The sequence below is a fragment of the Notolepis coatsorum genome (assembly GCF_963971535.1).
Source record: "Notolepis coatsorum genome assembly, chromosome: 15".
NCBI classification, from domain to species: Eukaryota; Metazoa; Chordata; class Actinopteri; order Aulopiformes; family Paralepididae; genus Notolepis; species Notolepis coatsorum.
Genome location: NC_140179.1, coordinates 65,155,611 through 65,179,293, shown reverse-complemented (window position 1 = coordinate 65,179,293; position 23,683 = coordinate 65,155,611). Strand labels below are relative to the sequence as shown.

General features: G+C 46.4%; 1 protein-coding gene across 1 annotated transcript in view; it reads right to left on the bottom strand.

Annotated features, from left to right (window-relative positions):
* Positions 1-3,067: 3,067 nt before the first annotated feature.
* Positions 3,068-23,683, bottom strand: part of pgm5 (phosphoglucomutase 5) — a 158,858-nt gene continuing 138,242 nt past the window's right edge. Inside the window, exons 10-11 of the mRNA XM_084330047.1 lie at positions 16,476-16,613; positions 3,068-4,267 (exon numbers count right to left, since the gene is read on the bottom strand). Of these exons, the coding sequence (XP_084186173.1) occupies positions 4,178-4,267; positions 16,476-16,613 (228 nt within the window). The 3' untranslated portion in view covers positions 3,068-4,177. The remainder of the gene's footprint in view (positions 4,268-16,475; positions 16,614-23,683) is intronic.

Sequence of the window (23,683 nt, the reverse complement as noted above, 5' to 3'; positions counted from 1 at the left end):
AGGGTTAAGTGTCTCTAGGAGGGTGCGTGGTGGTTAGGGTTAAGTGTCTCTAGGAGGGTGCGTGGTGGTTAGGGTTAAGTGTCTCTAGGAGGGTGTGCGTGGTGGTTAGGGTTAAGTGTCTCTAGGAGGGTGCGTGGTGGTTAGGGTTAAGTGTCTCTAGGAGGGTGCGTGGTGGTTAGGGTTAAGTGTCTCTAGGAGGGTGCGTGGTGGTTAGGGTTAAGTGTCTCTAGGAGGGTGCGTGGTGGTTAGGGTTAAGTTTCTCTAGGAGGGTGCGTGGTGGTTAGGGTTAAGTGTCTCTAGGAGGGTGCGTGGTGGTTAGGGTTAAGTGTCTCGAGGAGGGTGCGTGGTGGTTAGGGTTAAGTGTCTCTAGGAGGGTGCGTGGTGGTTAGGGTTAAGTGTCTCTAGGAGGGTGCGTGGTGGTTAGGGTTAAGTGTCTCTAGGAGGGTGCGTGGTGGTTAGGGTTAAGTGTCTCTAGGAGGGTGCGTGGGAATTGGACTGCATGTATAGCAGGGGTGTAAAGTACTTGTGTAATTGTACTTCGTTACAATACTTAAGTACTGTTTTTTGGGGATTTGTACTTTACTCGAGTATTATTAGGTTTGTATACTTGTACTTTTACTCAATTACATTTCAGAGAAAAATAACATACTTTTCTATATAAAATGCAGACCTACAAAGTACAAAGTACAAATCTCGCGGGTCCAACCATTTTAATTAGTATATTTGTTTCTCTGGCCAAACTAACGTTAACGGTATTAATCCTGCAGCCGCGTTTTATTTAAAAACAGCCAATCAAATCCCAATCAATGGAAAATGAACCCACCCATACCCATGCTGATTGGTCCTTGTGCAAGACTAGAAAGTGGGGATCTTTGATTAAACACCTGCTATCAGAAGAATAGACAGTCAGAAAAGACGTTTTAACTTTTACTTTTTAGTACTTAAGTAAAAGTAGAAACATTTTGACTCTTTTAGGCAGATACTCAGACTTTTACTTGAGTACGATTTTGAGACGGTACCCATACTTTCACTTAAGTATAATTTCTGGGTACATTTCTGTAGTTCACTCGAGGTCTGCTCTCCTCTGTGTCTGTAGTTCACTAGAGGTCTCCTCTGTGTCTGTAGTTCACTAGAGGTCTGCTCTGTGTCTGTAGTTCACTAGAGGTCTCCTCTGTGTCTGTAGTTCACTAGAGGTCTGCTCTGTGTCTGTAGTTAACTAGAGGTCTCCTCTGTGTCTGTAGTTCACTAGAGGTCTGCTCTGTGTCTGTAGTTCACTAGAGGTCTGCTCTGTGTCTGTAGTTCACTAGAGGTCTCCTGTGTCTGTAGTTCACTAGAGGTCTGCTCTGTGTCTGTAGTTCACTAGAGGTCTGCTCTCCTCTGTGTCTGTAGTTCACTAGAGGTCTGCTCTGTGTCTGTAGTTCACTAGAGGTCTGCTCTCCTCTGTGTCTGTAGTTCACTAGAGGTCTGCTCTCCTCTGTGTCTGTAGTTCACTAGAGGTATCCTCTGTGTCTGTAGTTCACTAGAGGTCTGCTCTGTGTCTGTAGTTCACTAGAGGTCTTCTCTGTGTCTGTAGTTCACTAGAGGTCTGCTCTCCTCTGTGTCTGTAGTTCACTAGAGGTCTGCTCTGTGTCTGTAGTTCACTAGAGGTCTGCTCTCCTCTGTGTCTGTAGTTCACTAGAGGTCTGCTCTGTGTCTGTAGTTCACTAGAGGTCTGCTCTCCTCTGTGTCTGTAGTTCACTAGAGGTCTGCTCTCCTCTGTGTCTGTAGTTCACTAGAGGTCTTCTCTGTGTCTGTAGTTCACTAGAGGTCTGCTCTCCTCTGTGTCTGTAGTTCACTAGAGGTCTGCTCTCCTCTGTGTCTGTAGTTCACTAGAGGTCTCCTCTGTGTCTGTAGTTCACTAGAGGTCTGCTCTCCTGTGTCTGTAGTTCACTAGAGGTCTGCTCTCCTCTGTGTCTGTAGTTCACTAGAGGTCTGCTCTCCTCTGTCTGTAGTTCACTAGAGGTCTGCTCTCCTCTGTCTGTAGTTCACTAGAGGTCTGCTCTCCTCTGTCTGTAGTTCACTAGAGGTCTGCTCTCCTCTGTGTCTGTAGTTCACTAGAGGTCTGCTCTCCTCTGTGTCTGTAGTTCACTAGAGGTCTGCTCTCCTCTGTGTCTGTAGTTCACTAGAGGTCTGCTCTCCTCTGTGTCTGTAGTTCACTCGAGGTCTGCTCTCCTCTGTGTCTGTAGTTCACTCGAGGTCTGCTCTCCTCTGTGTCTGTAGTTCACTAGAGGTCTCCTGTGTCTGTAGTTCACTAGAGGTCTCCTGTGTCTGTAGTTCACTAGAGGTCTCCTGTGTTTGTAGTTCACTAGAGGTCTCCTGTGTCTGTAGTTCACTAGAGGTCTGCTCTCCTCTGTGTCTGTAGTTCACTAGAGGTCTGCTCTCCTCTGTGTCTGCAGTTCACTAGAGGTCTGCTCTCCTCTGTGTCTGTAGTTCACTCAAGGTCTGCTCTCCTCTGTGTCTGTAGTTCACTAGAGGTCTCCTCTGTGTCTGTAGTTCACTAGAGGTCTGCTCTCCTCTGTGTCTGTAGTTCACTAGAGGTCTGCTCTCCTGTGTGTCTGTAGTTCACTAGAGGTCTGCTCTCCTCTGTGTCTGTAGTTCACTAGAGGTCTGCTCTCCTCTGTGTCTGTAGTTCACTAGAGGTCTGCTCTCCTCTGTGTCTGTAGTTCACTAGAGGTCTGCTCTCCTCTGTGTCTGTAGTTCACTAGAGGTCTCCTCTGTGTCTGTAGTTCACTAGAGGTCTGCTCTCCTCTGTGTCTGTAGTTCACTAGAGGTCTCCTCTGTGTCTGTAGTTCACTAGAGGTCTGCTCTCCTCTGTGTCTGTAGTTCACTAGAGGTCTGCTCTCCTCTGTGTCTGTAGTTCACTCGAGGTCTGCTCTCCTCTGACACTAATAGTGTCTCGTCATCTGGGCAGGGTTCCTCAGGGTTCCTCAGCAGCAGACAGGCTCTCGAGACAAGGAACCCGTCGGCCCCTTTTATCAAATGATCACATGTCCTCCTCACGACAGAATGATTAACGTAAAACAAAGAATTCTAGTAACAGTGTTTTAATTCACTCTGATATCAACAGTCAGGTCAGGCCTCTTTACAGTTCAATAACACCTGCATGAAATGAAATGACAAAAGCATAGTGGTGTAACTTTGTGTGTGTGTTTGTATGTGCATATGCACATTATTGGAAAAGTGAATGCTGCATAGAATATAGTATTTAAAAAAACATATCCATAACTTCCTTAAGGCACAAACAAAAAGTATCCGTTATGTCTGCAGGTAAAATTTTGTTCTACATTCGGAACACGTTTCTTTTCAATAACCGACCGATGGCAACCTTACATGCACTTCATATTTGACATTCATTTCGCTTTAATGCTCACTTATTGCATTGTTTTCTCATTCTATAATATCTAATAACATGTAGAGGCTCTATGGATTGGCCAACAAATATGTAACAAGTCAGACAGAAAATGAGAGGGAGGGAGGGAGGGAGGGAGAGAGAGAGGGAGAGAGAGAGAGAGAGAGAGAGGGAGGGAGAGGGAGGGAGAGAGAGAGAGAGGCTCAGGGTGGTGTGTGTGTTCAGGTGATGATGATGGGGCCCCTGTGTGTTCAGGTGATGATGTTAGGGCCCCTGTGTGTTCAGGTGATGATGTTGGGGCCCCTGTGTGTTCAGGTGATGATGTTGGGGCCCCTGTGTGTTCAGGTGATGATGTTAGGGCCCCTGTGTGTTCAGGTGATGATGTTGGGGCCCCTGTGTGTTCAGGTGATGATGATGGGGCCCCTGTGTGTTCAGGTGATGATGTTGGGCCCCTGTGTGTTCAGGTGATGATGTTGGGGCCCCTGTGTGTTCAGGTGATGATGTTAGGGCCCCTGTGTGTTCAGGTGATGATGTTAGGGCCCCTGTGTGTTCAGGTGATGATGATGGGGCCCCTGTGTGTTCAGGTGATGATGTTAGGGCCCCTGTGTGTTCAGGTGATGATGATGGGGCCCCTGTGTGTTCAGGTGATGATGTTAGGGCCCCTGTGTGTTCAGGTGATGATGATGGGGCCCCTGTGTGTTCAGGTGATGATGATGGGGCCCCTGTGTGTTCAGGTGATGATGTTGGGCCCCTGTGTGTTCAGGTGATGATGTTGGGGCCCCTGTGTGTTCAGGTGATGATGTTGGGGCCCCGGCGTCCTGTTCTCTCATGGATGTTGCAGATCTTCAGGGCGATGGCGATGAGAGGACCCAACACCACCTGGCAAACACACACACACAGTTTATATACTACTGTACAACAACAACAATAATTGTTATATTCAATATTCATTCAAATCAATATTTGTATTCGTCTTGTTTGTCTGGTATGTATGACTTTACAAATAACCTTACTGTCATGCACTCTTCCTAATATACTAACATACACTCAACACTGTAGCACTCAAGTCTGAACACTTTGATGAACATTGTTACTCAGCCAAAATCAGTTAAATGTAAATGTATCTCCCCTGCACACATGAATATTTAGAGACACTAACACTAACACTGATGATATTATACACCGTGCTCCAGAGGAGACACTAACACTAACCCTGAGGATATTATACACCGTGCTCCAGAGGAGACACTAACACTAACACTAACCCTGAGGATATTATACACTGTGCTCCAGAGGAGACACTAACACTAACCCTGAGGATATTATACACTGTGCTCCAGAGGAGACACTAACACTAACCCTGAGGATATTATACACTGTGCTCCAGAGGAGACACTAACACTAACCCTGAGGATATTATACACTGTGCTCCAGAGGAGACACTAACACTAACCCTGAGGATATTATACACCGTGCTCCAGAGGAGACACTAACACTAACCCTGAGGATATTATACACCGTGCTCCAGAGGAGACACTAACACTAACCCTGAGGATATTATACACTGTGCTCCAGAGGAGACACTAACACTAACCCTGAGGATATTATACACCGTGCTCCAGAGGAGACACTAACACTAACCCTGAGGATATTATACACTGTGCTCCCGAGGAGACCTAGCTTGTGTCCCTGCGTACTGCAGTGTCCATTTTGGTCCTTCTTTATCCTGAGTAAAAAATTTAATCTGAAAGTATTCTTTAGTATACGTTTTATGTATTCAGAAAGTACACTAAAATCATGTTAAATTTAAACCAACTTTTACACAGACACAATTAATGACAGTACCCCATCAAGTTTTACACAGACACAATTAATGACAGTACCCCATCAAGTTTTACACAGACACAATTAATGACAGTACCCCATCAAGTTTTACACAGACACAATTAATGACAGTACCCCATCAAGATTTACACAGACACAATTAACAAAAAAGAAACAGACAGGCACGAGTAACTAATGCACACGCACACATAATTGTTCATGAATTCATTCAATCTTTATTTAATCTAGACACATCATTGAGAGAAAGCTCTCATTTAGAATGATGCTGAGAATACACTACACGACCAAGGTACCCATGTACATGTCAAAATACTTCCCAAAGGTCAGTGGATACCACAACCACTACACCAGAGGAAGCTCAACAAATCATGTTAAACCCAGATTCGGCTCAAACAAGGGACTAAACACGTTTTGCAATTATGCCACATCAATGTGGAACGCCCTACCCAAAGCTGTAAAGGAATGTGAATCCCTACCCACATTCAAAACCGCTCTTAAAGAGCACCTACGGGAGGCTGCAATTCGAAACTGGCCACCGTAAACGCCCCAAACCCCCACCACCTCCTAATAGACAGTCTCCTCCCCACCGCATGTATATATTCCCTCCCCGCCGTATGTATATTTCTCTCCCACCCACCCACCCCCTCTTAATGTACAGTCCCCTCCCCATCATATGTATATACTCTGTCAGGATCTAGGGGTAACAGTACTGTATATTTGAATACTGTTTATGTCACAAATGTATCAGTACTAAATACCTATATGTCCCTATGCCATAAATGTATGTTGTGTATGACATAAATGTCTATATGAATTGAAAATGGGCGACCCTGATGTAAACAAGACAAACGTCTTTCTCAGGTCTGCATTCCCTTAACAATTGTGTGTATTGAGCCGTACTGTATTGTACCCATTCTGCAATCTGTTAAATAAAGTTTTCATTCATTCATTCATTCAAGGGGGTAAAAAGGAAAACACGGCTGGCTCTCAAAGTTAAGCTCGCTATGGAGAAAATTCCACAACTTTACACCAATAACTGAAGGACACATCTGTTTGTGTGGTACGTGCAAACTGATGTTTAAAATTTAATTTCCTCCTACTAAACTCACGTTCTAAATGAAAAAGATTTTGTACTTTTTCTGGAAGTGTATTATTTCTTGCTGTAACTGAGGGGTACAATTCCCTGACTGTATTAATCAAGTATGGTATCATTGAACCACTACCGTCTTATGTACATTACTGGCCATACCGTACACAAGTATATCAGATGAGAACTCCTCCACAATGAAACGGTTTCCACACAAATACTCGTTTAGAATATTTATTACAGCAAGAATATTATATTACATTACTTAGATGCGCTTATAAGGCAAAGAATGTGCGTAGGCAAGTCAATAATGAATATTAAGAATTATATCTATGGTACTCTGGGAAGGGGGTTTACTACCGGTTGTAAGCCAGCAGAGGGAGGCAATGCTCTATACAAAGTCAAGGGTTCCACAGGGAGCTTCAATAGGCACCTGGAGACGGTATATTGCTCCCTGGCTCAGCGGGGAAAGGCAGCGGTACTCCCAGTGTGCGCGCCGCACAGATGAAGCCGTGGAGTCTCTCCTTGAGACGGGCTCGAATGATGTCCTCACGGTAGATCCCACACAGCAGCGGGGTAGACGGTTCTCTGCTCCAGCAGCCACAGTCAAAGCAATGAAGAATAATAATAGTAATCCTGCCGGAAAGTGGCTCTGCTGGCACCGCGGAGATCCTCCGGTGCGCGGTGGTCCACGGTTGAACTTGACGTTACTATCCTATTAGCACGCGGCAATAAGTGCTCTATGTAGACACACAATTACCCACTTCACGTGGTCTTTGACTCGTAATGAAGGCTTACTAGTAAATAGCGAACGATACGTTGAACAAACGTAGTAGGATAACACGACTCTATTTGAGGCAATACGAGCCCTACTCTACCGCACGTTGCATAGTGGGTGAGACGTCACTTGGGTAACTGAACAAGACTGAACTTCAACTCGAACTGAAAAGGGGCGAACTGAAAGGGAAGTTCTGTATTCGCCGCGCCATATTTATATGTACGGGGGATAATCAAGTGCCAGCCTGCTCACTGTCTCGTAGCCCTGGGCAGAAGCGGGCATGTTGAGACAAGTCCTGTCGGTAGCTTTCAAGGCGGCTCTGGGGGGTAAGTCACTGGCGCCTGGTGGGCGCTGCCCAATGGGAGAACGAACTATTATGGGCTATAGTAGGCTAAAGGGATATTCCGTGTATATGTACAAGGAATATACAAGGGATATCAAACGACATACAAATACTATTCAATATATATCCATAAATAAATATATATATTCGGTTTAATCTGATCCTTCGTAACAGCCGCCCCCCTAATTAGTCCCACCTAATTAGCTAAGCAGAGACAGATTAACCGCACTGTCCACTACTCAATGTCCGTTGTGAGGGTAGGCAGGTCACAAAGTCAGGGGTCATGGTCGTCATTAAGCGAGTCGGGGAGCCTTGGCGACTCTATCAGCCTCGCCACGGGTCGGTTGTAGGTCCGCCCTTGGCCGAGCACTTCTGCCACTCTGACCTTTCCGTCGGCACCAGTGGTCACTTTGCTTACGCGGCCGGCCGGCCACGCAGCTCGGGGTAGTGACTGGTCTATGGTCATGACGACTGGACGGGATGAAGGGGGGCTTAGGAGGAAGCGGGCCTGAGACTGCTTTGATCTGTGCTTGGCTGTGCTTTCTCCTCCTCCGTCTGTTTCTCTTGTTTGCTCTGTACCCCATCTGAGGAGGGGCCGGTCCCGGCCGCCCCGTCAGGGAGTCGCTTGGGGTGCTGGGTTCGAGGTCAGCTACGTCTGGAGCGCAGCTGAGGGGGGTGGAGTTCCGAACTCCCTCTGGTGCCCACGGTTCTCTCACGGGCCTCTCGCTTAATGTCAATAGCCTCTGCTGTACGGGGGAGAGGCCGGTGACGCTCGCCTCTGTGTGTAGGCAGCGTGTAGACGTGGGTTGACTGTCAAGTCCGTAGAGGGGGCCCTGGAGCGTCCATCCCAGTCGGGTCTGAACCGCGACTGGGCATCCTTTGGGTCCGACGTGGGCCGCCTCAATTGGGAGAATGAGGTCCGCGTGGTCGGAGCCGATGAGCAGGGTCGGTGTGGCGCCGTCGATAAGCGGTATAGGTAGTTGACGTAGGTGCACATACTTAGCCATCAGCTGTGGGATGGGGTAGGTGTACTGAGACAGGCCTATGTCGTGGCTAGTGAAGACGTTAGTTATACTATACTGCTTCTCGGGCTGGTCCACCGCTGCTATCTTGAAGGAGACCCTTTCACCCTTTATGGTCTTCTGGTCCCTTCTGATGGTGCGTATGGTCATGGTATCTTTGACACCCCGCAGGCCCAACTGGGCTGCTGCGGAAGCGAGGAGGAGAGTCTTTTCAGACCCATCGTCCAGGACGGCGTAAGTGTCCAGGACCTTGTCCTCGTAGCTCAGGAGCACTCTGACCACTTTGAGGAGCACACGGGGGGTCCCGCTATGCTGGTCAATGTGGAGCACTCCTGTTGGTTGGTTGTCTTGGACCTTCTGGTGGGCTCCGCACCGTGCTGCGCGGTAAGCGGCGCCCGCCTGGGCCGCCCCTGCGTGGTAAGCGGCGCCCGCCTGGGCCGCCTCACGCCACTGGTCCACTTGGACGGGGTTCAGTGTCTTATATTCGGCGCACTGTGCCAGCCAGTGTCCGCCATCGCAGTAGGTACAGTAGGGAGCGGTCTGGTGGCTCTTCGGTACTGGTGCCACCGCCTCGGCATGGTACATCACCGCGACGGGCCCACTCTGTTGTCCTGGCTGACGCCTGTTGATGTCATGCAGGACCTCCAAGTGGGTGCCACCGCACCTGCTGCACTTCTTTTTCAGGCGGCACTCAGCTGCTAGGTGGCTGCGCGCGCAGCGGAAGCAGCGGCGGTGGTCCTTGGTCCACTGACTCACCTCGTCCGTGGTCAGTTTCCCGAAGGTGTCGCATTGGTACAGCCGATGTTCTCCCTCACAGTACTGGCACTCAATCTTCCACTGGTCCTCTTTCGTCGAGGGGGTGTTGTGGTTCTTGTGTGGTACTGATTCGGCTTGGTGCATAACGGTCACCAACCGGCGGTTATCCGTTTGTCCCCGAGGTCCGAGTCTTGGGCTTGGTCCACTCCATACGAACGCGTCGAGTCGTAGGCTACTGACCTCTCTGGCGAGGAACTCAGATAGGTCTAGGAGGGATGCCTCTGGACCGCTGGGGTCGCGGTAGTCTCTCTGCCGCCTGAAGCGCTCTTGTCGGGCGGGAGGGAGCTTCTCTAATATCCTCTCTACGTTAGAGTTAGCGTACAGTTCGTAGATACCCTTTTCCTTTTGGGACCCCAGCATCCCTACCAGGGACTGTACCTTGATAGACAGGTCATCTAGCGCTCTGTTGTCTCTGGCTGGGGGGAGACGGTCAATGTCTCTTATCTCCTGTATCACATAGTCCCATACGCGTCCATAACGTTGGTCGAGTGCTGCTAGAGCCGCTGTGTATGGGGTAGTAGAGTTGGCATAGGCCAGCGCTATATTGTGCGCTCGGGGCACCTTGAGGTGCTTCAATAGGGTAGCATACTTGTGGCGTTCATCAGCTACATCAACCATCATTGTCTCTAAGCACATCCGTAGCTCCGTGTACTGTGCTCGGTTCTCATGGGTGAAGTCTGGAAACGTCGGTGTGCCAAGGTACGATGCCATGGATGACTGGCACATCGGTGAGCGTTGGGGAAGAGGCCTCCTAGGCGAGTCTCCTCTTGCGTGTCGTCTTGGGCTGGTACTTGGTGGGTACCGAAGGTCGGGTACCCAGGTGCTGTTCCTCGGGGCTGACGGTGCGTCAAACTCACCCGTGAGTGGAGTCGGGGGTTTGTAGCGCAGGGCCTCGGGGCTAACTTCTGGGCTGTACTGGACCTCCTGGGCCAGAGTACGTTGCTGCTGGTCGGCTTGACATTCCTCCTCTTCCTCCTCCTCTCCCTCTGCTAGGACCTGGAGTCTTCTGTTCAGTCTCTCGGCGTGGTCCGGTTCTTCCCGGTTGCTGGGTCTCGTATGGACCGGCCGGGGAGTGGGTTCGGAGACGTGGACAGGATCCTCCTGTTGGCGGGGTCCCGGGTCGCTTCGTCGGGTAGGGGAATGTGTCCTAGACCCATGTCTTGACGATCTCTGAGAGCTCCGTGCGGAGTGAGGGGGTGTCGCCATGGCAACCAGTTTGTCCATCAGCTCCGCCTGCAGCCGGTCGCGCTCTGCCTCGCGCTGGGCATGGGCTGCGTCGCGCGCTGCTTCGCGCTGGGCATTGGCGGCGTCGCGCTGCGCATTGGCGCTGGCCTGGGCGGTGTCGCGCTGTGCATGGGCGGCGTCGCGCTGGGCATTTGCGACGTCGCGCTGTGCATTGGCGGCGGCGTGCTGTGCATTGGCGGCGGCGTGCTGTGCATCGGCGCGGCTTCTCTCAATGTTCTCTTCTGTCTGGAGGCGTCTGGTCTCCAGTCTTATGCGGTCGTCTTCACTCCTTTGTTGCGCCTGGAAGCGATCTCGCTCGCCTGCAAAATGTTCGCGCTCGCGCGTCCGTTGCGCTTGAAGTCGATCGCGTTCGGTGGAGGCTGCCAGGGTGGCGATGAGTGCTTGCGCCAGCATCTTGTCCACCGCGCTGGGGGAAGACGCCGTTCGGGGCGATCGGCTCCCGGCAGTACTTGTTGGAGACCCGTTCTCCTGTTGCGTACCGAGGAGATCCATCTCCTGGGTGCGCGTCTCTTCTTGTGGTGGGTCGGGTTCCATCCCGGGAGGGCTTTCTTTATCCTGGAGCGCTCCGGAGACTACCTCGTCGGCGTTGTCTGGGGATAAAGTCGTGTCAGTTCCCTCCTGGTCCCCACGTGAGTTTGGTCAGTTACATTAGAACCCACTAGGGCCTCTGTTGGCGGGGTAGCCTGGTTGATAGGGTCGGACATAATTTTACTATCCGCTTTAGTTATTTTATCCGTATTTAAGTTCCCTTTAAAGCTAGGTATTGGACTGACAGCGTATGCCTCTAGATAGGGAGGTGGCTGCCGTCTGCGCTGCGGGCGATCTAGCTTAGGAGAACCGTTTGTGGAGTGTTCGTCATCGGCCATGTCAATATTAATATTATATTAATATTACGCTAATTATTATCTCCGGCTCGAAGGACCAATTGTAACTGAGGGGTACAATTCCCTGACTGTATTAATCAAGTATGGTATCATTAAACCACTACCGTCTTATGTACATTACTGGCCATACCGTACACAAGTATATCAGATGAGAACTCCTCCACAATGAAACGGTTTCCACACAAATACTCGTTTAGAATATTTATTACAGCAAGAATATTATATTACATTACTTAGATGCGCTTATAAGGCAAAGAATGTGCGTAGGCAAGTCAATAATGAATATTAAGAATTATATCTATGGTACTCTGGGAAGGGGGTTTACTACCGGTTGTAAGCCAGCAGAGGGAGGCAATGCTCTATACAAAGTCAAGGGTTCCACAGGGAGCTTCAATAGGCACCTGGAGACGGTATATTGCTCCCTGGCTCAGCGGGGAAAGGCAGCGGTACTCCCAGTGTGCGCGCCGCACAGATGAAGCCGTGGAGTCTCTCCTTGAGACGGGCTCGAATGATGTCCTCACGGTAGATCCCACACAGCAGCGGGGTAGACGGTTCTCTGCTCCAGCAGCCACAGTCAAAGCAATGAAGAATAATAATAGTAATCCTGCCGGAAAGTGGCTCTGCTGGCGCCGGGGAGATCCTCCGGTGCGCGGTGGTCCACGGTTGAACTTGACGTTACTATCCTATTAGCACGCGGCAATAAGTGCTCTATGTAGACACACAATTACCCACTTCACGTGGTCTTTGACTCGTAATGAAGGCTTACTAGTAAATAGCGAACGATACGTTGAACAAACGTAGTAGGATAACACGACTCTATTTGAGGCAATACGAGCCCTACTCTACCGCACGTTGCATAGTGGGTGAGACGTCACTTGGGTAACTGAACAAGACTGAACTTCAACTCGAACTGAAAAGGGGCGAACTGAAAGGGAAGTTCTGTATTCGCCGCGCCATATTTATATGTACGGGGGATAATCAAGTGCCAGCCTGCTCACTGTCTCGTAGCCCTGGGCAGAAGCGGGCATGTTGAGACAAGTCCTGTCGGTAGCTTTCAAGGCGGCTCTGGGGGGTAAGTCACTGGCGCCTGGTGGGCGCTGCCCAATGGGAGAACGAACTATTATGGGCTATAGTAGGCTAAAGGGATATTCCGTGTATATGTACAAGGAATATACAAGGGATATCAAACGACATACAAATACTATTCAATATATATCCATAAATAAATATATATATTCGGTTTAATCTGATCCTTCGTAACACTTGCCCTAAACATAATTAACATTGTTTGAAACTTAACCATGTCTTCAAGTTTAATTATTCTAGATTTAATAAATAATGTGTGTTCTCGATAATTCACTTTATGTGTGATTCTTACAGCCCTCTTCTGTAGTATAATATAATGGTTTTATATTGGTCCCATAAGTATTCCCCCATACTTCAACACAATAACTGAGATAAGGTGAGATGAGTGAACAGTAGAGTGTTCTCATTGCCTCATACTCTAACACAGGGCTATTCAACTAAATTGTTCAGGGGGCCACATTGTCAGAAACCCAAGGGGCCAGGGGCCGGACTGCCACGGCGCCTCCCCGTGCTATGAATATATGTACACTTGACACAACACGCAACCACATTTTCACAACTTTTATTTAACTACATTGCAAAAGTAGTATACTTTTCAAAAAAAGTGCTTCATTTATGTGCCACATCTGCAACATCTCCTGCAGAAAGTGCTTCATTTATGACTGTGCAACAACTGCAACATCTCCTCTTCAACATTTCAATATAAAAATAAAATAAAAAACAAACAAGTGCATGATGTGCATCTGAACATTCTAACACTTGAACAAAAAAACACATTTATAGTGCAGCTGAGCTTATGAAAAAGTGCTTCATGACTGTGCAACAACAGCAAATCACAGCATCTTATTAGCACTTATTGTCCACTCTTAACTCTCAAACATCAGGGGGTGGGGGGCAGACAGGCCTAGCCTACATACACACATCTAATGAGAGCGATTGCACTTCTTTGACTGGGCAATGGCAGAGAAAGAGGGTTCATAGGAAGTGAGGGCTACCCGCAAACAGTGATGCAAATGCTCATTTGTCAAGGAGGCACGTTGCTTGTTTTAATGGCATTCATGTGAGAGAAACTGGATTCACAGGTGTATGTTGAGCCAAACATTGTTAGCACAGATATTGCCAGCGTTTTTATTTTGGGGAATGTCTTGACATGAATACACTTTATCCAAAATGTTGTGGTGGATTCATTCTCAAGTGCCTGCTTCAGAGCAGATGATGCTTGCATGTCAATTATTTCAAGTTGCAGGAGACCTTCATCAATGTGAAGTGATGCAAGGAACTCTTGTCCTTTTGTGGAAATAGCAGCTACATTGGCAAATGGGTTGCTCACAAAATGCATCAATTCTCTGGACATGTCAAATTCATCAAATCGACTTGCAAAGTTTTCCCTCAATTTATCAATGAAATCTGTCATTAATTGAGTGACTTTAGGCTCAATTGTGCGTGTTAACGTTGACACAAAAAAAAAAAAAAAAAAAAAAAAAAAAAAAAAAAGATATTATTTTAAATTTAATTTTTTTTTTATTATTATCGTGTAATCTTTGGCGGGCCGGTCAGAATCATCCCGCGGGCCGGATCTGGCCCGCGGGCCGCCAGTTGAATAGCCCTGCTCTAACACATCCTTTACTTTATTCATAACAAAAATACTCTTGGACATCTTTTGCTATGTGAGATTTCCATGTTAATTTATCATCCATAATTACACCAAGAAAACTAAATTCTCTCTATATCAACTCCATCTATGGTCAGTACTATATTTTCATTTAGTTTTCGATTGCCAAAAATCATAAACTTTGTTTTTTTCAGATTCAGTGATAGCTTATTTACATCAAACCATTTTTTTGCTTTGTCATTTCATACACGATATATTCAGCTAGTTCCTTTAAATTATTTCCAGAGCAAAAATAAAAGTGTCAGGGTCTCCTAGCTGGCCAGGATGAGAGCACTCCTCTCAGCCAAGCTCATTTATCCTACATGTACTTTGTATGGATTGTTTTTACTATTAATCACTTAAAGATCAGACGGTCAAATACCAATCAAATACCCCATGTTCCTTCTAACCGCATAGCTTGCGTCATTCCTGTGTGCGAAGCAACCATTGCATCTCATTCTTTTCCAGGGTTAGGGTTCTTAGGGTTAGGGTTCTTTTCCAGGCGTCTGGCGTCACGAGACGGCTGACCGAGCGATTAACTGGAAGTACACTCCACAGCGGCATCGAAGATATCGTTCAACTCTTAAACCGCTGGACTCTGTCTATCATTCTGCCCTCAGAGTTATTACTGGTGACAGGTACCCACCACTGTGTCCTTTATGAAAAGGTTGGATGGCCTTCTCTGGTTGAAAGGCGTAACTATCGTTGGTATTTTGTTTATTCTTTAAAGTGCTTATTGGTAAACCTCCCTCTTACATCACATCACTGTTGGAATGGAATCTTTAAAAAATATGACTGCTGGGGTGGTCGGATGGCATAGCGGAGATTGCGCTCGTCACCAATGCAAGAGGCTGCGGTCTCGACTCCCGGAGTCAGCATTGCCCTGCGGCTTGGGCAGATCGTCATACTAACTCGTTTGGCTGAGTTAGCGGAAGGGAAGTCGAGGGTGGTAATCTGGCGTTGTGGACAGCGACGCCTACAGGTCAGGTCTGGGCTCCTGCTCAGCGAAAGGCAAGAAATGGTGAAGGCAGCGTGACCTCCCACGCGTTACGCTTCACCAATGAGAGTCCTCGCTGCCAGGTGAAAAGAGAGCCACTGGCTGTCTCCACATGTGTCAGAGGAAGCATATGGTAGACTTCAGGGTTCCCTTGTACCGACCAGTAGGAGGAACATGCGCACAACGACCAGGTAGGGGAGGGGGGGAATTGGCATAACGACTAAATTGGGATGAGAAAAAGAGGATTAAAAAAGAAAAAAAAATATGACTGCTGTTTGTTATCAGTCCAATAACCAACGCATTGACACAGGTCTTATGACAAGGTAGCGGTCATAAGTTCTGTTCTGACACATCAAAAGAATAGAAAATTAATTTAACACACACACACACACACACACACACACACACACACACACACACACACACACACACACACACACACACACACTCCAGCTAATACAGAGAGAGAGAGGGACAGAGAGAGAGAAAGAGAGAGAGAGAGAGAGAGACAGAGAGAGAGAGAGAGAGAGAGAGAGAGAGAGAGAGAGAGAGAGAGAGAGAGAGAGAGAGAGAGAGAGAGAGAGAGTGTAAGGCAATTTTACAAACAGACCAAAAGACAGACAGATGGACTGACAGAGACAACAGACAGACGGACAGACAGACAGACAGACACAGACAGACAAACAGACAGACAGACACACAGACAGGCAGACAGACACAGACAGACAGACACAGACAGACAGACAGACAGACAGACAGACACAGACAGACAGACAGACACAGAGAGACAGACAGACATACAGAGACAACAGACAGACAGACAAACAGACAGACAGACAGGCAGACAGACACAGACAGACAGACAGACACAGACAGACAGACAGACACAGACAGACAGGCAGACACAGACAGACACAGACAGACACACAGACACAGACAGACAGGCAGACATACACAGACAGACACAGACAGACAGACACAGACAGACACAGACATACACACAGACAGACAGGCAGACAGACAGACACAGACAGACAGACACAGACAGACACACAGACACAGACAGACAGGCAGACAGACACAGACAGACAGACACAGACAGACAGACAGACACAGACAGACAGGCAGACAGACACAGACAGACACAGACAGACAGACACAGACAGACACAGACATACACACAGACAGACAGGCAGACAGACAGACACAGACAGACAGACACAGACAGACACACAGACACAGACAGACAGGCAGACAGACACAGACAGACACAGACAGACAGACAGACAGACAGGCAGACAGACAGACAGACACAGACAGACAGACTACATACCTGTGTCTCTCTGTTGTGTCTCTCGGGGTCTCTCTCGAAGCTCTCAGCATAGATGTGTATGGTGGCCCCCGCCCCGCACCCACTCCCACTCAGACGGAAGACCAGGCGAGACGCATTCGTGAAGACGATTCTCAGACCCTGAGGACACACAGAGAGATTGATTGATTGAAAACGTTATTACCAGATTGCAGAATGGGTACAAGGGGGTGCAGACCAGAGAAAGACTTTCGTCTTGTTTACATCAGGGTCCCCCATTTTCAATTCATATAGACATTTATGTCATACACAATATACAGATATAAAAATCTAATCTAATCTAAACTAATCATGACATTTATGACATACATGACATACAGATATGCAGTACTGTTACATTTGTGACATACAAGATATGCAAATATACAGTACTGTTAAACAGAGATCCTAACAGTAAATATATACATACGAGGGGGAGGGAACTGTACATTAGGAGGGGGTGGGTGGGTGGGTCGGAGGGGGGGTTTAGACATTTATGGGGGCCAGTTTCGAATTGCAGTCTCCCGTAGGTGCTCTTTAAGAGCGGTTTTGAATGTGGGTAGGAATTCACATTATTTTACGGCTGTGGGTAGGGCGTTCCACATTGTTGTGGCATAGTTGCGAAACGTGTTTAGTCCCTTGTTTGAGCCGAATCTGGGTTGAACATGATTTGTGGAACTCCCTCTGGTGTTGTGGTGGTGGAATTCACTGACCTTTGTCACCTACTGTAACAGAGAAGCCGTCGGCCTTGCTAAGTTTGTTATTTGATCCGAAGAGAATGGACTCTGTTTTACCCAGGTGTAATGATAGTTTGTTATCAACGAGCCAGGTGCAGATTCTGCCGAGTTCAGAGATGAGGGTTTTTTCAACCTGCAATAATATTGGTCACCTCCAACTCTGTTATTTCCTCTAAATAAAAAATAGGCTGTGCATGATTAATAGTACTATGGATGGCATCAGATGGGGTAAAACACTGTGTTATCCCCTGGACAGAATCCAAAAAGAAACCATTTAATTGGGTGGCTATAGTCAGTGGGGTTTTCACTCATTCATTATTAATTTTGAGTTCTAATTCTTTGTTGCTTTGTTTTGTCTACCAATTTGTTTATTAATATGTTGCCAAATTATCTTACCATTCCATTTAGCATCTTTGATCATGTCCATAAAATAATTTGCTTTGGCCATTCGCATAGTATTTATTACTTTATTCCTCATTGAAGTGAATTTCTGTCCGTCTGTCAGGCCAGAATTCAGAAATGTTTTGACCAGAAGGTCTCTTTCTTTCATCTGTCTCCTACATTCATCATTCAACCAGGGCAACGTGTCCTTCTTTCTTCTCTTTGACTCCTCATCTTGGTAAAGGAGGACATAAAGGAGGACACAAAGGAGCTGGTGGTGGACTTCCGGAGGGGCAAGAAGAGGCCCCCCCCGATTCCCATCACCATCCGAGGGGAGGAGGTGGAGGTGGTGGAGTCATATAAGTTCCTTGGGGTACACCTGAACAATAAACTGGACTGGTCGGATAACACAGAGGCCCTCTACAGCAGTGATTCCCAACCTGGGGTCCGCGGACCCCCTGGGGGTCCGCCAGGGGGCGCAGGGGGTCCGCCAGACCACAGATGATTTGAGGTCTTTTTTCTTTTTTTTTTTTAATTTTTTTTCTTTTTTTTTTCTTTCAGAGAAATATTTAATTAGCATATTTTTATCATCAGAAGCATGAATAGTCTCTCCACTACAATAAAAAATAAAGATAAATAAATAAACATCTAGACATGATTTTTGAACGTTAACAGTAGGCTACCGGGTAGCCGCTAAAACGCGAATCAGTTGACTGTATCACTTTCTGTAGCTAGCCTAGCACACTAGTTAACTTTCTCGGCTCGTCTGCAGTCAGTCGCCAGAGGCGAAAATGTGTGACAAACGAAAAGGAGATGACGGCAGCTCATCTGCAAAAAAAGTTAGGACCTACAGCAATCGCGAAAATTACATCACCATGGGCTTCACTGAGGGACCAGACAAACAACCTGAGTGTGTTATTTGTGGAGAAAAGTTGGCAAACTCGAGCCTGAAGCCCAGCAAGCTGAAGAGACATCAGGCGTCTAAGCACCCAGAAACCGTTGGGAAGGATCCGGACTTTTTTCGGAGGAAAGAACAGTCTCTCAAGGCGAACAAGCCTGTTGATGTTAGAGTAGCGTGGAGCAGGGGTGGCAGTGATTTACAGAAGGCTACCGAAGCCTCCTTTGAGTGTTCGCTTTTAATTGCAAAAGCAAAGAAACCGCACAATATTGGCGAGCAGCTCATCAAACCAGCCTGCATCAAAATGGTTTAGAAACTGTGCGGCCCACAGGTGGCGGATAAACTAAAATCAGTACCACTCTCGAACAATGTAGTGAAAGACCGAATTGATAAGATGTCAAGTGATTGCGAGCAGCAGCTGTCAGAAAAGCTTAGAAAGGGTCCATTTGCCATACAACTTGATGAAACTACAACTGTCGCAGACGAGGCTGTGCTCATCGTTTATGTGCAATATATCGAAAATGAGGATCTGAAGCAGGACATTCTCATGTCAGTCAACCTTACTACCACCACTCGAGGTGACGATATTTTTACTGCAGTGGATTCTTACTTCATTCAACATAAATGCAAACCGTTCACCATTAGGGCCTGATTTGAGAGGATGAATACAGGATTTGAATATTGGCCAAAATTTTGAAATACATATGGTGCAAGATTAGATTTGTTGATTGAAGGCACAAGTCAAAGAAGCATAGTGGGTCTAATTATGATGCATATGCCTGTGTATAAGCAGTTTGTTATTAAAATGACAAAAAAAAGGTATTAAACCCAGCTAGGACAGATTCTCTCTGCTACTGATTGGAATTTCCTGTCTCATATTTAGTTTAATTTGTTGCATTGATTTGTTCCATAAATGCAAACCGTTCACCATTAGGGACTGATTTGAGAGGATGAATACAGGATTTGAATATTGGCCAAACATTTTGAAATGCATATGGTGCAAGATGAGATTTGTTGATTGAAGGCACAAGTTAAAGAAGCATAGTGGGTCTAATTGTGATGCATATGCCTGTGTATAAGCAGTTTGTTATTAAAATGACAAAAAAAGGTATTAAACCCAGCTAGGACAGATTCTCTCTGCTACTGATTGGAATTTCCTGTCTCATATTTAGTTTAATTTGTTGCATTGATTTGTTCCATAAATGCAAACCGTTCACCATTAGGGCCTGATTTGAGAGGATGAATACAGGATTTGAATATTGGCCAAACATTTTGAAATGCATATGGTGCAAGATGAGATTTGTTGATTGAAGGCACAAGTCAAAGAAGCATAGTGGGTCTAATTGTGATGCATATGCCTGTGTATAAGCAGTTTGTTATTAAAATGAAAAAAAAAAAAGTATTTTATGGTATCTTATTAGGAGGGGGTCCGCGAATTTCATCAGAGATGTTTGGGGGTCCCTGGGGGAAAAAAGGTTGGGAACCACTGCTCTACAGGAAGGGACAGAGCAGGCTGTTCTTCCTGAGGAGACTCAGGTCCTTCAACGTGTGCAATAGACTGCTGCAGTCATTTGACCAGTCTGTAGTGGCCAGCGTCCTCTTCTATGCTGTGGCATGCTGGGGAGGCTACATCAACTCAAGGGACACCAACAAGATCAACAAGCTGGTGAGGAAGGCTAGCTCCGTGGTGGGAGTCGAGCTACCTAGACTAGAGGTGATGGCAGAGAGGGGGATGAGAAGGAAGCTGGCTGCCATCCTGGAGAACCCCTCCCACCCTCTCTACGACGAGCTAGTCAAGATGAGAAGCATGTTCAGCCACAGACTCATACCCCCCCGACACTCAACTAACCGCCTCGGACAGTCCTTCATACCAGCGGCCATCAGGCTCCACAACAGTGGGCAGGGACTGCTGCCAGACATCGACCTAGAACTAATAGGAACCCAAGGAGGACAATAACACTACCTTAGGCATACTGTACCTTATGTGGATACTGTGATACTGTGAATAATGTATATTTCAGTTAGCAGGGGTTCCCAAACTTTTCAGGCCGGGGCCCAGAAAATAAGGCGTCAGAGAGCCGCGGCCCAATGCACATCGTCTGGCTTTTTTTTTTTTTTTTTTTGCCAGGCGACCGATTTTTTAAGCCAAATATCACTTCAATCCTATTAAGTTAGTTCAAGTTAGTTATTCATTTATATGTGCTATTTATGAGAGGGCTAACTTGTTGCAAAATAATAATGATAATAATAATAGCCTCATTAAAATACTATTGTTGCTTCGGTTGTTTTCAGCGTTTTATGTGCATAATCTGTTATTTAGTTTGAAATGTTCGTTGAAATAAGTAGATTTTTCGTTTTTGTTTATTTATTAAGTTAATATAAAACCATATAGTCACATTTTAGAATACAATAGAATAGAATTTTAGAATACAACTAGAAACACTGTCCTGGCCTGCTTCTAAGTTCAGTGGCCTGACAAAAAAAAAAAAAAAAAAAAAAAAAAAAAATTTTTTTTTTTTATTTTTTTTAAATCATCTCGCGGCCCACCCGTGGCTGCTCGCGGCCCACCTTTGGGTCGCGACCCCGACTTTGGGAACCACTGAGTTAGATAGTAAATTATAACACTACCTTATGCATACTGCACCTTATGTGACACTGTGAATACTGTGAATATATATTTCAGTTAGTTAGATAGTAAATTATATTGACCTATTTGTTTACACTGCTTGTGTTGTTTTTACTACCTGTACCCCCCCCCCCCCCCGTTCCCCCATGCTGCTATGATGCCTGAATTTCCCCAAGGGGATCAATAAAGGAATATCTTATCTTATCTTATTAATTGTTGCCACAAATGAATCACAGCCACTCTCTATGTCCTTACGACACAGTGGTGGTGGGGCTGATATCTGACAACGACGAGAAGGCCTACCGGGAGGAGGTTGAGGTACTGGAACGCTGGTGTCAGGACAACAGCCTGCTCCTGAACATTGGTAAAACCGATCGTGGATTTTAGGAGAACACAGCAGGGGACACACACACCACTGAGGATAAACAGGGCTACCGTGGACAGGGTGAGCAGCTTCAAGTACCTGGGGGTCCACATCTCAGAGGACCTGACATGGACAACACACATAGACTCAGTCGTGAAGAAGGCGAAGCAGCGCTTCTACCACCTGAGACAGTTAAGGAAGTTCAGAGTATCAGGGAAGATACTCCAGTCCTTCTACTCCGGAGCTGTAGAGAGCATCTTGACTGGAAACATCACTGCCTGGTATGGAAACAGCAAGGCACAGGACAAGAAGGCCCTACAGAGAGTGGTGCGCTCAGCTGAGCGTACTACGGGTATTGCACTACCACCCCTGCAGGTCTTATACAACAAGAGGTGCAAATCCAGAGCCTGCAGAATAATGAAAGACCCTCACCACCCCAACAACAGCCTGTTCAAGCTGCTGCGGTCAGGCAAACGCCTGCGAACACCAGCAACTAGGACAGAGAGACTTCGGCTCAGCTTCTTCCCCCAGGCCATCAGAGTTTTGAACACTGAACTCTCCACACACAAGCACACATGAGCACACACACAACACACACACTGTATACACTCACACACTAGCAGTCACTTTAGCATGAACACACACACACACACATGCTGCACACGCTCACACTCAACGGTCACTTTAAACGGTGCACAATGAAAAGGTCACTTTAAAAACAAGAACGGGAGTGGTTCTTGTATAGTAAACAGATGGATATAGCAAGCTAGCATAAGGACACATAGTACAACTGTAGATTGTATAGTATAGCATTGTATAGTAGTGTACATAAGACCCAGTGCCTCATCCGTAGCTAACAGTGCATGGCACTATCGCAGGACCTTAGCATGTCTTACCATGCTTTTTGTAAACGTATGTACATTATACCTGTTATGTCTTATTCTTATTACTTGTATTATTGCACAAATGTCTTATTCTCATCCTATTCTTATTACTTGTATTATTGTATTATTATTGCACAATCGCTGCGGGCATGACCCCCCGCATTTCACTGTATGCTTGTATGCCGTGACAAATAAAACTCTTGACTTGACTACTTAGGTGAACTTTACTCCAGTCCTGCTCTTTAAGAGCTGCCACAAGATGGTGCTGTTGACTCTTTGGAACTGTGTTCTGATACACAGATTACACACATTCACACCTGGGAGCTGGGAGCAAAGTACAACCACAGTCTTGTTGGGGGTTATGTGCCTTGCTCAAGGGCACCGCAACAGTGGGAGTGTTGAGGGAGGGGAGAGAGTATTCATTCATGTCCCCTGGCCGGGGAATTGAACCCACAAACTGCAGGCCTCAAGCCCGCTTCTCTAAGCCTTTGGGCCACCGCTGCCTTTAAATTTGACTTTGGACTTTTCCTTTGAACAAGAAGGACAGTAGGGATGGAAAGTATAATTTCCATTTAGTTTTCCCTTAAAAATCTATATAAACAGAGAGGATGCAATTAATAATTTGTGTTAATGAATGGGATGTATTATTTACTTGGCCGAGTGCCCCTCACATGTTCTTCTGAAAAATAACCACATATTGTGCAGTAACTACAATCATCCACTAGATGGCACTGTTGACATGTACAGTTCTGCAGGATTTGGAGCAGTCAGCTGACATCTCTACCACTAGAATAATCTCCATCTGCTCCCATTCTATATCTGTAAGTATCAGGCTCATCATTGTCTCGAAACAGCCTACTTACTTTGTAATATAAAATTAGTATGTTATTAAATCAAAGGTCTGTTTACCCAGACCCTGGATGTAAAGGACCAATCTGTGATCCAAACATAAACCAAATTGGACGGGTCCACCACCAAATACATACTAGATACTAGACATACTGTACATACTAGATACTAGACATACTGTACATACTAGATACTAGACAACATACATACTAGATACTAGACAACATACATACTAGATACTAGACAACATACATACTAGATACTAGACAACATACATACTAGACAACATACTAGATACTAGACATACTGTACATACTAGACAACATACTAGATACTAGACATACTGTACATACTAGATACTAGACAACATGCATACTAGATACTAACTAGACATACTGTACATACTAGATACTAGACAACATACATACTAGATACTAGACAACATACATACTAG